We start from the raw sequence: 13028 nt of genomic DNA, 5'->3' as shown, positions 1-13028 counted from the left end.
TGAATTGCCTCTCCACGTACATCTTGTAATCATGGTCTCCATATACCGCGACTCATTGCAACAAAAAAAAAAAAAAAAAAAAAAGGAGCAGTGCAGCCGAGGCACTACGTTCACATTTTGCAGAGCAGTGACAGATATGGAAGAAAAAATGGGAGGGATGAAAAAGTTGAGCTACTGGCTCATGAAATAAATTGTCCCAATTACAATAAAGTGTGGCTCTTGGTCAGTGTGCGCGGCAGGCAGTTCATCTTTATTACAATCAGTTAATGAAAATCAATCCCCCTTCTGATAAACTCTTATCTCCACGGCCTTTGCGCACCCCTCGTGCCGGGAGATAATAAATTAGGGTAATATTGCCTTTGATGAGGGAGTGAATTGCAAATTATTGTAACTTTCTAAGATTTATGATGCAGATGCTTAATTTCCGAGCTGGGTTTTTCAGGGCGTCAGGGTGCCGGGGGGCCATTTGTTAAAAGTTCGGTGACACAGTCTCGTTAATAAAAATACACACACAGACAACCAGGTGCTCTCAGCTGTTCCCTACTGTTACAGTAGCAGAGGAAAGCAGTGCTGAAACGGCAGGAAGTCCAAGCTTGTTGAATCTGCAGAGCGCTTTTCTTTTTCCACCTCTGACTGTGAATACATATGAAAAGGCGGAAGCCCGAGGGATGCAATGTGTTTACTGGAGTAGCAATGCCAATCATGAAATGCCCCCCCCCCACCCCCATCCCCCATACCCGCACCCCCACCCCATCCCAACTCTATCGCACAAACCAGGAGTGTATGATTTGATATGTAGGTCAATACCCATTCTGCTGTGAGCCACTGGGTGAGATATGTCTGCTTGCTTGCTGTCACTGTGATTATTGAAGAGACACAGAAAGATCGCGTTGGTCAGGTAGGAGAGAGCCTGCACTAAGAGATAGCTGCATAATTGCAGTGACGAGAAGCCAAAGACAGACCACACACACACACGCACACACACACACACACACGCGTGCTCATGCCAACTCCATGAGAAATGAATAACTTCTCACTCTTTGTTCTGCAGCAGTGACCCATGAAACAGGGTGCAATGTGTGTGTGTGTGTGTGTGTGTGTGTGTGTGTGTGTGTGTGTGTGTGTGTGTGTGTGTGTGTGTGTGTGTGTGTGTGTGTGTGTGTGTGTGTGTGTGTGTGTGTGTGTGTGTGTTGGACGTCTTCTTCCGCGGCGCTACAATCAGACAGTGAGTGCATCATTAAGCAAAATGCTTCGGCACAGAAGGTTAGGGTTACGAGCCATCAGGAGCTGCAAGAATGATGCAAGGTGATCATTTGAGGAGCAAACACAATCTCACAAGGGCAGCTGAATGAGTTCACAACGATGGCTGACCAACATCTTCTGCATCATTTAGCCTCAATAAATCAAGCGGGAGTCTGAGCTGCCAGAATGCGCCTCATGTAACATGTTTGATGTCACATTCCCTTTTCTTCCTCTACATTAGCTGCTCCTCCTGGTGATTCCGTTCTTGGTAAAACAAAGTCAACTCCTGCATCGAGGCCTCAAGTCTCTCTGTGTGGTATATAATGTTTGTGAACATGAACATCCAAGTCCATGTGAGCCGTTTAATGATCTGAGCACACTTGATCATCTAAGGATAGTAAAATCTCTCCTCATCAAGGCCACCCCATTTATGTCTAAGGAACATTTTGCATTAAGACAGCCATCAATCTGTCCATTATCAATCAAGGAGAGGACTCACACACCACTATCTATTTATCTTGCCAAGTGCTCTATTAATATCAAATTAATTTCCCCATTGAGAGTATCAATCACTCACCCATTCCACCCCCCCCCCCCCCCCCCCCCCCCAACTCATTAGCTTTGTAATTGTCCTTGTTTACAAGGGAAAGTCAAGGCAGGATGTCTTCAAGAGGGTGGACAGTTTGGTGTCCTGCGAACATGCTAAATGCTGGATACTGTCTCAGCTAACACATGTGTTGTGTTTTCCTCTACAGTCTGTAGAGAACTGGAGCGTCTTCACATTATTCCCCTTTTCTATTTCCTTTAAAAAAATAAAAATAAAAAAAAAGTACAGTGTTCACTGTCCATCAGTGAAAGGATGAATATTCCAAGTTTAAAGTGTGCACAAGTTGTGAAGAACCTCGCAGTTTTTTCGACAGACTGAGCGTGTGCTCTCACATGAGGTTATTATATAAGTTGTACTGTCTGACAGTGCTGCCGGAACGCTGCTCGGCAGACGACACGAATCATGAGCAGACTTGAGTCTTTTTAGCTTTGTTTGAAATGACGAAATGTGAGGCCATGCAGTGTGACTGTCATTGATTCTCAGCTGGAGTTCAGCCGAAAGACAAGTATTCATGCATTTGATTCAGAACATGTACAACCAAGACCAACAGAGACAATAGGAAAAAGGCTTTATGCATATAACATTTATCAGACGTTATTGCCAATTTGTCCGTTCGTAAGCAACGTTGGTACAGATGGGGGTTTTTTTTTATCAAATTGTTTTGCGTTGAAAGTGGAACAGTTATTAATTATTTGAATCCCATACAATATAATCACCAACATTGCTGCTCTGTAACTCTTCAATATATCCTGTCCAGCAAACAACCTGCACCGACTGTCAGTCCACCAAATGACAAACACAGACAAAAACTAATTCTAAATTCCACGTACGGGTAAATTTCAGTCACCAATTAACATCAAATGCTTGTATTTTTTTTTTAGGCTTTTTTTTTTGAGAGAACATGCAAACTGCACACAGAATGGCCCCGTCTGGACTCGAAACATTCCTGCTCTGCGATGAAAGCGTTAACTATGACACCACAGAGTAGTCAAGCAGGAAGCAGTTCGTCCCATACCGTCACCACATGTATGCATCACCTATTATTTCTAAGAATATAACTGGCAGGTTTGCGTGCCACAAAGCACCAGAAACACTGGGTTTGTTTGATCAAGACCTTCACTGTCTTATATGCATATAACCTAACATTAGTTATTGAAATGATCGCTCTCAATTTTAATTGATCGGAACCATGCCAGGAATTTAGTGGCGAATAAAGATCATAAAATAGGAATATTTAAGGAATAACCTCAACCTCAATAAAAATCTGGAACATTGTGAAAAGTGTAAAATAAACACCGATGCCATGATTTGAAAATTGTATTACTTCATGTTTTATTCACAACAGTGGCATTTTACTGCTTACAGGCTCATCTTGTATTTGATACGCTGACACAGTTCAGGAAGGTTGGCAGTGGAGCAACGAAAGGATATAAAAGTAGGTTGTACTTCTACACGTGGCCGGAAGAGCATTTTGCAACCAAATAGAAGACGCAGGCCAGTAAAAGAGCAGGTTACGAAGTCATCCAGGAAAACATATATATATATAAATATTGTGGAGCAAATTACAATTAAAAAAAGGTTATTTGCAAAGAATCCAAATCTGTAACCCTCTACAGTTCATATCATCACCGAATGATTTAAATGATCTGGACAGAGTTCTGTCTGCAAGTGACAAGGCCAAAATTTAATATGGGATGTTAATCATTTTTAAGCCTTCAGGCTTCACTTGCATTAAGGACAGACACGACTCTAACTGGAGACCACAGTATAAACCCCAGGTACATTTCTGGAAATCGCTCGCTGTGAAAAGAGTTCGTAGTGCCAACGAAAATGCAAATAAAAACCCCACTGTGCAAAGAAGAAGCCATATGTGAGCACAGAGGCCACCTCATCTGGAGCAGAGCTAATTTAAAACGGTTTGAGGCGAAAAGTAAAACTTCTTTGTGGTCAAATGAATCCAAATGTTGTCTTTGTTGTCCCAAAAACCACAGATCCTGTTTCCTGCAGACAAAATATATGATAGACGGCCCAGCTTAATATGAATATGCAGCTCAATGACCAGCCTCTTTGATGGGGCACACGGTTAAGTAACGCCTATGGTGTAGGGAAATGTACACATCTGCTCCCTTTAAGGAAAACTTTAATTTACCTACATCAGCAATACGATGTTGGACCACAGATTGCCTCCGTCGCAGCAGCATGAATGTACAGTGGACGAGGCCGGGCGTTGAAATAACTGAAGACCCTTCGGGGGGAAAACAGCTTGCACATTATAAGGACATCCAGGGACAGTTGAACTGCTTCAATCTTTTATCAGACAAGAAAGGAAAAGAAAGCAGTTCCTTCCAGAAACACCAGCAAATTGTCCCTTCATTACTTAGTTTACAAGCTGTTGTTGAGAAGAATTAAATTGTGAATGGTTTTTACTTATGCAGCACATTTGAAAGTTTTTGGGAGTCTCTGCGTGCTTTACATGAAAACAAGGAAGCTTGGGGTTTTAGTCTTTTCTAGTCTTATAATAAAGCATGTCTTTATTTGTGTTTTACACACTGTCCCCAACATTTCCGGAAATGACACTATACTAATCAGGTCAAGTGTGCCGTAACACTGAGGAAACGAACAAATGTACACAACTGTGAGTCTCAGGATGAAACTGTCACAATCTCTTCCAACCAGACTCTTCCTTCTTATATTAAAAATGAGGTGATGAAGTCATCAAAGAAAAACCTAAATTGGGCCATCTGGAATGGGCTTCACTTGCGAGGAAGTGAAAAATCACGAGACATTTTATCGACTTATCTCCTGTTTCATGTGGTTCCCTGGCGTGTTGACTTTATTTGAAGCAATGGAACATGGGGAGATTAGATACGACTGCATGTGTGATGAAACATGCAGTCACTCACACTTATTAGGATCAGGATACCTTTAACTTGATTAAAAATATAAATTAACTCCACGTCTACTGATCATCACCGAGCATCAATTCCTAATGTCTTCATAAACCGTGTGCGCCAGCGTTCGCATTTTCATTTTTAATGGCAATAAAAAGCGATCACGGCTCCGGTGTCGCGTCGTAGCGCTCAGTGTTCATATATAATGCAAAAATCAGCATTGTGTGCCGTTGTTGTTGACTCGAACCTGGTGTTAACCACAGACTAAATCCTATTTGGAGCCATGCAGCGCTCTGGCAGACAAAAGCAAAGCCAGCAGCCAGCTCAGCACTCAGAGGTAACATTTACACAGGGGACTGAGAACATACTGTGGATCCCTACAGCTACACAGCCAGCTTGTCAAAACTGTCTTTAGACTGGGAGCTGTCAGGCCTTATTGACCGAGGACACCACCAGGACAGAGCTGGCATTGCAGGCGGGGAAAACGCTGCTACAGCAAAACGCAGCTGGGGAAATCTCGCTGCTGTTTGGACAGAGACAGTAAATATACCCTCATATCAATTACAAAAGAATCCTAAACCAAAGAGAAAGAGCAACATTTTGGGTAAAATGACAAAATAGGGGCACAGCTTTAGGTCTGGAGCGTCCAACACTTTAATACAGAAAATTATAGATACAGCACAACACATATTAGTTTACTTTTCTTACAATGACTCCAAAGAACCAACTAAACACAACAAATGTAAAACATATTACAGTTGACACATCTATACACAGGCAAATGTACACAATATAAAACATATATATACACTCTTTTAATATATTATTATATAAAGATTTGTGTGTTGTTTTTTTTTTTTTTTAAACCTTTAAAAACAGGAAGCCAAACAGCTTGAAGAGGGAGTGTTTCACAGAAAATGAAGTCCTGACAGAAAGGGTGAAGATCCCAGACACATCATACATTATGGATAGGTAGTTTTTACAAACTGTTGTTGGATCCTGTGTATTTAGCATGCCCATTACTGAAACAAACAAACAAACCAAAAAAAAAAAAAAAGACAGATGGAAGAGAAGAGAAAATGCATTTTAAATACACAAAATTTTGCAGTTAACACTCTGTGATGTGCTTTCTGGTGTTAGTGTTTTCTAAAAGGATCTGGAAGCTGAATGGCTCAATACATTACAAACAACAATCTGCACAGAGAGATATTTAACTTCACAGTGAAGTATTCAGGAGTATATTCAGAAGCTGTAATTGATCTTAAAAACACGACATATTTACATTTAACTCATTGAGTTCTTAGGTGACCGACAGGAACCAATCATCAGCAACAACGTGACGCTGACAGATGTTTGGAAACCGAATCCTAAAGTTTACATGCAATAATGTTTCGGTTTCAAAATGTGCATTTATGAATCCATAGAAAATGCAAAATGTGAAACTCTCATTCTTGTTTAGAAATCTTTCTGATGACAAAAACCGAAAAACTGAAAAAAATGTCAACATTGCAAACTCCTAAAAAGCCCCCCCACCCATCAATACGTATAGGTATGCCCTTAAGTCACTCATTCCTCAAGCTGGTAACGCTTCCATGTTGTCTTTGTCCATGTACCTCTTCAAAAAACAAAAAAACAAACTACAATCTTTTTTACAAAAGCAGCAGAGTGAGAAGTAGGAGTGAGAGCAGGGTGCTGTGGGCTGCCGCTGCAGCCGGCGTCTTTGACACTCCTCGGCTGTAAAGATGAGGAGTTCTTGGGGAATTCTGCTTCAGTTTACTGGGCGGCAGTGCCTTTAAATCCTCCAACGCGCCATAGGCTGCCATGGAGAACTCAGGATCGCCTGTGGTCAGCAAGTCAAACACGCAGGACTGAAAGTAAACGTCCTCCACCTGCAGAGTCTCTCGACACTTGGCCGTGGCCCGCTCCACGGTGTAGCTCTGGTGAGGCGGCCGCAGAGGACCCAGCTCCGTGCTGGTGCCCTGCAGGCGGGGCTGCTGGCTCTGCCGGCCCAGCATGTGCTCTTTGATGAGCTCATTACGCGGGCAGCCGTGCAGGCAAAGCTGGAGGCCGCCATTGTCCTCTGAAAAGTCCAGGGTGTCTTCCGGCATGCGGATGGCGAAGGTCAGGTAGCTGCCCACACGCCGGATGATGATGGAGGTACCAATGTAGCGCGCTTGGATCTTCACCTGCCGGCCGACGCCAGAGCCGCCCCGCTCGGAGATGGTGAGGCTGCCACTCTCACCGCCACTGCGAGTCCCATCTTGAAAAGCCAGGGGCAGATCCTCAGTGGTGGCCTGGTAAACCTTCTGGTCTGTGCAGCCGTGGTAGGACTTGAAAATGACTGTGATCTGAAATTTACAAAGAAATTAAATTTGTGTCGAATAACAGAATATAAAATTTCAAACAATTTATTCCTAAAACTGACGCAATGAGCGCTTTGTCATGATGTTATGAATAATACTCAGTGGTTGTTTGACTATGGGGTAAATCCACTGGCAGCCACAAGGGGGCGGCAACAAACCAAATATTCCAGAAGCCGCAGATTCCAGCACTGTGATGATGCTTCACACTGCCCTCTTCCTTAATTAACCTACATTCTCACCGAAATAATCTCAAGTAATTTATACAAGCACTTTTACGGTTTCTTTTGTAACGTACATAAGACCTACTGCTAAGACTGCAACAACAGGAGAGGCCAAAGTAAATATCATCACCCCAACAGGTTTCTACTGACAATCCCATTTACTGTTTGAGCGCTATCATCACCCGTCCTCATACTACCTCAAACAAAGCGGTGGTAAACGCCAGCAAACCCACCGGTTAGACGTTGGATCAAACGGCACAGTTTTGCAACGGCCTTCAACCCTCCTGGCGCTGCTGATGTTTGCTCATTGACTGACTGTGATTTGTATTCCAGCTGAGATTTGAAAAATTGGGGCCTAACCTCTGTTTCTTCAAAGTATCTTGACAAAACGGAGGCTGTGGTTACGCTTACACTTGAGGGGAATACTGTATTTGATGGATGATTTCCTGTCTTAAGTCTGGCAGCTGAAAACAACTCCGCAAGCATGAAGGGGGCATGCGGGCGCTGGTGGAAGAGACACCCATAGGACAGGTTTCCATTAGGCAGTTTATTCTGAAAGTCCTGGTGCAATATTGGAAGAGCTCAGTTTTTAAACGAGTTCAAGTAAAACTGAGGACTTATTAAATGATGAAAACAAAGTTTAGGTGACCAATGCAGCTTGATAAAGTTGTTCCTACTGGACAGAGTCTACACTTTCTTTGCCAAATACAGACACAATAAAAGGTTTAAAACATCTGTGGAGGTGGAGACTGAATGAGCAGGCCGTTGTTGCTGCTTGCCAATTATTCCTTTATTTTTCCAAATTATTCCATATTTACACAAAAGCGCCCAGTTAATTATTTGACCAGAGGGGTGAAAAAACATTCCAGATAGCGGCGGTGGAGGAAAATGTTTGAGTGAACGTTAATCACTACCATATGACCACCCATGTGTTAAAGGTAGAGCGCTCAAGCATGTCTGTGATTCAACACCACTGAAAGACTGCCCTCCTCTCGCTCTCTCTCTCTCTCTCTCTCTCTCTTTTCCCCTCATAGATCTGAAGGAGCTCCAAGACATGAGGAATGCTGGAGACTCGAGAGGCACCGTGGAATGACGATTAACTTCACATGTTTGATACTTTATGTCGATGCATAAGGTCGCAAGTTAGGGGTGGAAAAGATGGCCTGCTTGTTTGGAGCAATGCTTTCAGAGGAACACAGCACACATCTGATATATAAATGGTGGGGCTATAGTGTGGTGTTTACTCAAAGTACTTTGAAAACAATCAGGTCTGATTTACTGAGTATTAAATAAAGTACCCTGTAAACAAGTGGCACCAAATATGACTGAGATCTATCTCCAGGAGACTATAAATCTATTTTTACCCCTAACTTTCTCTATCGATCTTCACTTTTCTCTTTTACATTTTAAATTATGAACAAACCCATCTATTCTGTATTAATATTTTTAAATTATATTGTAAAAAAATAACTTCACCAAGCTCCTCAAGACAAAAACCTAAACTGAATTTCTTAATTTAAAAGGGCTCACAAGAAAAAAATAAAATAAAAAAGGTGTTGCTATAAATGTATCCTCACCTTGCTGGTCGCCGTGGCACTGGACCCAAGGACAACTGGCACATTGGTCACCTGCACCGACAGGAAGCGATTGTCAATCAGAGGCCACGCCCCCTCCACCTTGCAGGTCTGAAACTCTTCTCGGAAAGTCCGTAGGTGCGGGTCTCCAAATAATCCACAGTGGGCGTATTTCTTCTGCTGGCCGGCCGAGCCCGACACAAGGACCCGATTCTCGTAGTTGCAGAGCTCCGACACAGCCGGCCGGGACGTGCTGGGGACCTTGGCGGAAGAGGTGGGCCCATCACTTGAGCAGTTGTGCTGAGAGAATAACTCCTTGATCCGAAAGACAGCCGAGTGGTAGACCAGGTCGCCCCGGCAGCTGCGCGCCTGCCGCCGAGTGCACAGCGCGTAGGCCCGCAGGGCGATGCAGTAGTCCACATCCAGAGCCACGTCGTCCTGCAGACCACTGGACGGTGAGGTAGAAGCCACATACTCCGTATTACAGCGCTGAATTCGACACTGCTGGCAGTGAGCTGCAAAACAAAGACAACCGCCATAAATTTGCCATGTGGTTCAAATATTCTCACATGTCAGTGAATCTCTTGTATTTAATCCCTAAATATATTGGTTAAGGAAAAAAAGAAAAAAAAACCCCACTGCTGAACAATTCCAACATTATGGAAAACAAATCCTTTTACTGAGAGTCTCCTCCATCTGACATTTACAGATGCATTACCTCAGCTCAGAGCATGAGGCAGCACTCAAACTTTTCCACTATCAAGTTAAGCTCAATCAGGAGAGCCATTAAAACCCAAATGGGTGAGCTCACGAGGCGCTGCTCCCACACTGTGCTCCAGAGTCAGTCAAAACTTATTTCCCCCAACTAGCCCTCACAGAAATAGCACGTAGTCTCACTGTTGGAGGAAACCGACCTGTGTTAGTTTGCCCGAGGGGTGCTGAGTGTGGTTTGGCTGTTGCTCAGGTAACTGGAGTCCATTAAGGTACACTGCATGGCACCGCAGGGCTCAGTGCATGGTTGCAGCTGACTTAAAGAGGATTGCTAAAGAAGATGGGGAAATAGTCCCACGTGGTAGGAAACTTGGGGTCCAAACTGGAAAAGTAGTGGGCAGTAGAGCACAGCCGAAACCTTGTGCATCCGGTCATGACTCACAAGTGGTGTATTGCAATCAAAGAAAACAAAGACGTATAGATGCTAATGTTAGACTTGAAGAGTGTGGATATTCATTAAGCTCACACAAGTTTTGTTATTCACAAGCTGGATGTCTGAAATGCTGATGTTGCCTCCTGTTGGGTTTGTATTCATTTCAAATCAGGGTCAGCCACAATCGCCAACAACATTCATCACTTTTATTACCGAAAGCCCTGGATCAATTTTAACAGACTGCTCTGCTGATTGCAACACAGCAAATGTGTTTAGTCCAAAGCTCCTTCAAAATCACTAAACAGCCCGGAAAAAGGCAACAGGATGAGCATGGAGATGAAACACCAAGACACAAATGTTTTGGCACCACTTCTTCCTCTTTCATGAGCCTGATACACCGAGGAAGTAGCAGAGATGATTAATGTGCCACACAGTATCTGTACTTCAACACGTGCCTTGATAAATCTGTGATGGACTGAGAGAGGTCAACTTGGAGGCATCCCTCCTCTGAATTCCAGCAGATTTCCCCCCCATCGTCTCGCTGCAGGGTCACACAAAGTCTGTGGTGACTGACACTTTTGGACAGCGGCCGGCTACACAAACATCAACGGCCACGCATCTCCCCAAATGCTCTTTAGGATACAGAATGTAGTAAGCCGACAAGTACAAGGACCATGTGGGAAACAAGAGTGCAGGAGTAAACAAAATAACCAGACAATCTTTGTAGGTTACAGATTAGTCTGAAAAGAGTTTAATCCTCAACAAGTTTCATCAACAGAAATACTGATGGTGCCCTATTGGGCCCGGAGCCAATGTTATTTGAGCAAAACATGTGGCCAAACCCACTTTCACCTAGTATTAGGCAGTGAATTAACAGATATGGTGACATTAACTAAATCTGAATGACAATATGGTTTCGACACCATTTTATTTTGTACTTGAATGTTCAACTAAATAATAATGACGAATGCTTTTGACATCGCTGGCCCATACTTTTGTTGTTAGATATACCTTCCATTGATTCCTGAAACTATAATCAGGTCAACACTACATTGTATCACTAAAAAAGGTAATACAAAGGTAATACCAAAACCACATTCAATTAAAAGCAGTGCTAGAGATTTGTAGAAGTTGACGGCAACTAATAGTTAGATCACTTTAACACCCGGAAACTTCTTACCAACCCTTTTGGAATATTTTAAACATGATACTCATAACTATCACTATATTAGCAATGTTCGAGAGAGGACAAATGACTTGTAGTTTGGGAAGCCAGAAAACAACGACTCACTATCGACTAAATATCTTATCAAGTGTGGCTCTCGAGTCAGTAATGAAGGCGGCATTAGGAGACACTTTGGGGGCATGATATGGTGGATTTTATCATCCGAACAAGCCAAGCTGCAGTTTGGTCCAGAGGAGCGACCACCGCCTCCACAGGCCAAAAGGAGCGACCCCCGTGCATGGCAGCTAACAAAGTCAACAAATGAAGCATGAATAGGTAAAAAAAAAAAAAAGAAAAAAAAAGAAAACTAAAATCCCATGGTGCTTACAGTTTCTCCCGCAAATAAACCGGCCGAAATTGGATGTAAAGGTCACAGAAAACACGGGGGAAAGTGACCGTTCGGTGGTCGCTTCGAGGGGATTTGTGTCTTCACCGGACAAAGTTCGGTGTTTTTTTCCTCGGTGCTGGACGCCAGTTGCTAGTCTGCTATGCTAACGGGGAAGCTAAAAGCCGTAACTTCCATCAACTTGTGTGTGTGCACGCGCGTGCGTCTCGAGAGACGGGACACCGGGGGGAGACGGTTCGTGTCCGGTGGCGTCGTGTGGCTGCGTGATAGCGGGGGTAGAAGTGGTCACGGCGGGCGAAGGGACAGTCCCGGGGCGGTGATTGAACTCGTGTGGCTCGGCTAGCGGCGGCCGGAGGAGCGCAGCGGGGGAAGGCTGGAGGCTGAGCGGCTCCCTCCTCCGCAGCCACGGGACAGTTACTTTGTCCCCGACTGTGGATGGAAAACAACCAACCCCCCCTCCACCCTCCACCCCCCAACCCCCAACCCCCGCTTCTTGCATTGAAAACAACCAAAAACTTTAAAGTACCGGAGAAAGCGTAAAAGTAGTGAAAGTTTCATGTGGGGGGGGGTTGGAAAGTTAACTTCTCCGTGTTCAGAGTGCGGGAGAAATGCAGGAGAGGAGTGAGGATCACAGGAGGGGGGGTAGTGGGGGGGGGGAGAAGAAAGAAAGAAAAAAAAAAACTTACCTGGTCGAAATAGCAGCGAAAGTACAACCATCATCAACGTTACACAGTCCCAAAGCTGCCGCTTAGCCGTGATCTGAGGTCCGCTTCTCCCCATACCAATCCATTCAGTTAGAATGGAGTTCCTCGACTGCTGCTCATCGACGCTGCGGCTGCGGAAAAATCAGACCCAAATTCGTCTTCCTTTCCTTCCCAGGCGCTGTCATTCAAAAGGGGGCCCCTGTCTTCAGGGCGGCTCCGCGAGGGAGGGGTCTAACGTGGAGACGGGGCCCGAGAGGTGATGGCTGGCCAATGGAAGACTAATCACTCACCAACCACTCCACATTTACATGTAGTGGCAATTTACTGAGCGGCGAGGACAGTGTGTGTGTGGGGGGGGGGGGGGGGGGGGAGTGCCTTCAACAACAAGTGGGGGCGGTGTGAAATTATAATTGCCCCGATTATCATTGGAGAATCACGGTGTTGTGGTTATCATAGTTTAGACAACTGATTATTATCTGTATCTGTCCCACGTATCAAAGCTTATCTTATAATTTGCGGTTATTTTGTGGATACAAGTAATTTGACACGTGAATGTAACTCAACAGTTAAATATGAAGCTTTTATTTACAGATTCATTGAAACAAGTCGCTTGTTTTGTGACTTAAGATTATTTGGAAGTGTTGTTTTTTTTCCTAACCTTGGATTTGCAGTGACTTTGTGATATGTTTTTTAGGCAAGGGAAATTGATTA

General features: G+C 44.0%; 1 protein-coding gene across 1 annotated transcript; it reads right to left on the bottom strand.

Moving 5' to 3' along the window:
- Positions 1-5529: 5529 nt before the first annotated feature.
- rgmd (RGM domain family, member D) lies at positions 5530-12632 on the bottom strand. The gene is made up of 3 exons (XM_080473562.1): positions 12300-12632; positions 8902-9413; positions 5530-7088 (listed from the first exon to the last, which is right to left on the bottom strand). Exons 1-3 carry the CDS (start codon positions 12391-12393, stop codon positions 6390-6392), a joined length of 1305 nt encoding a protein of 434 aa, XP_080329688.1. The 5' UTR covers positions 12394-12632; the 3' UTR covers positions 5530-6389.
- Between the last annotated feature and the right edge of the window lie 396 nt (positions 12633-13028).

This window comes from Lipophrys pholis, assembly GCF_963383615.2.
Source record: "Lipophrys pholis genome assembly, chromosome: 10".
NCBI lineage: Eukaryota > Metazoa > Chordata > Actinopteri > Blenniiformes > Blenniidae > Lipophrys > Lipophrys pholis.
Note: the sequence above shows the minus strand (reverse complement) of the source record. Positions and strands in the feature narration are given on the sequence as shown.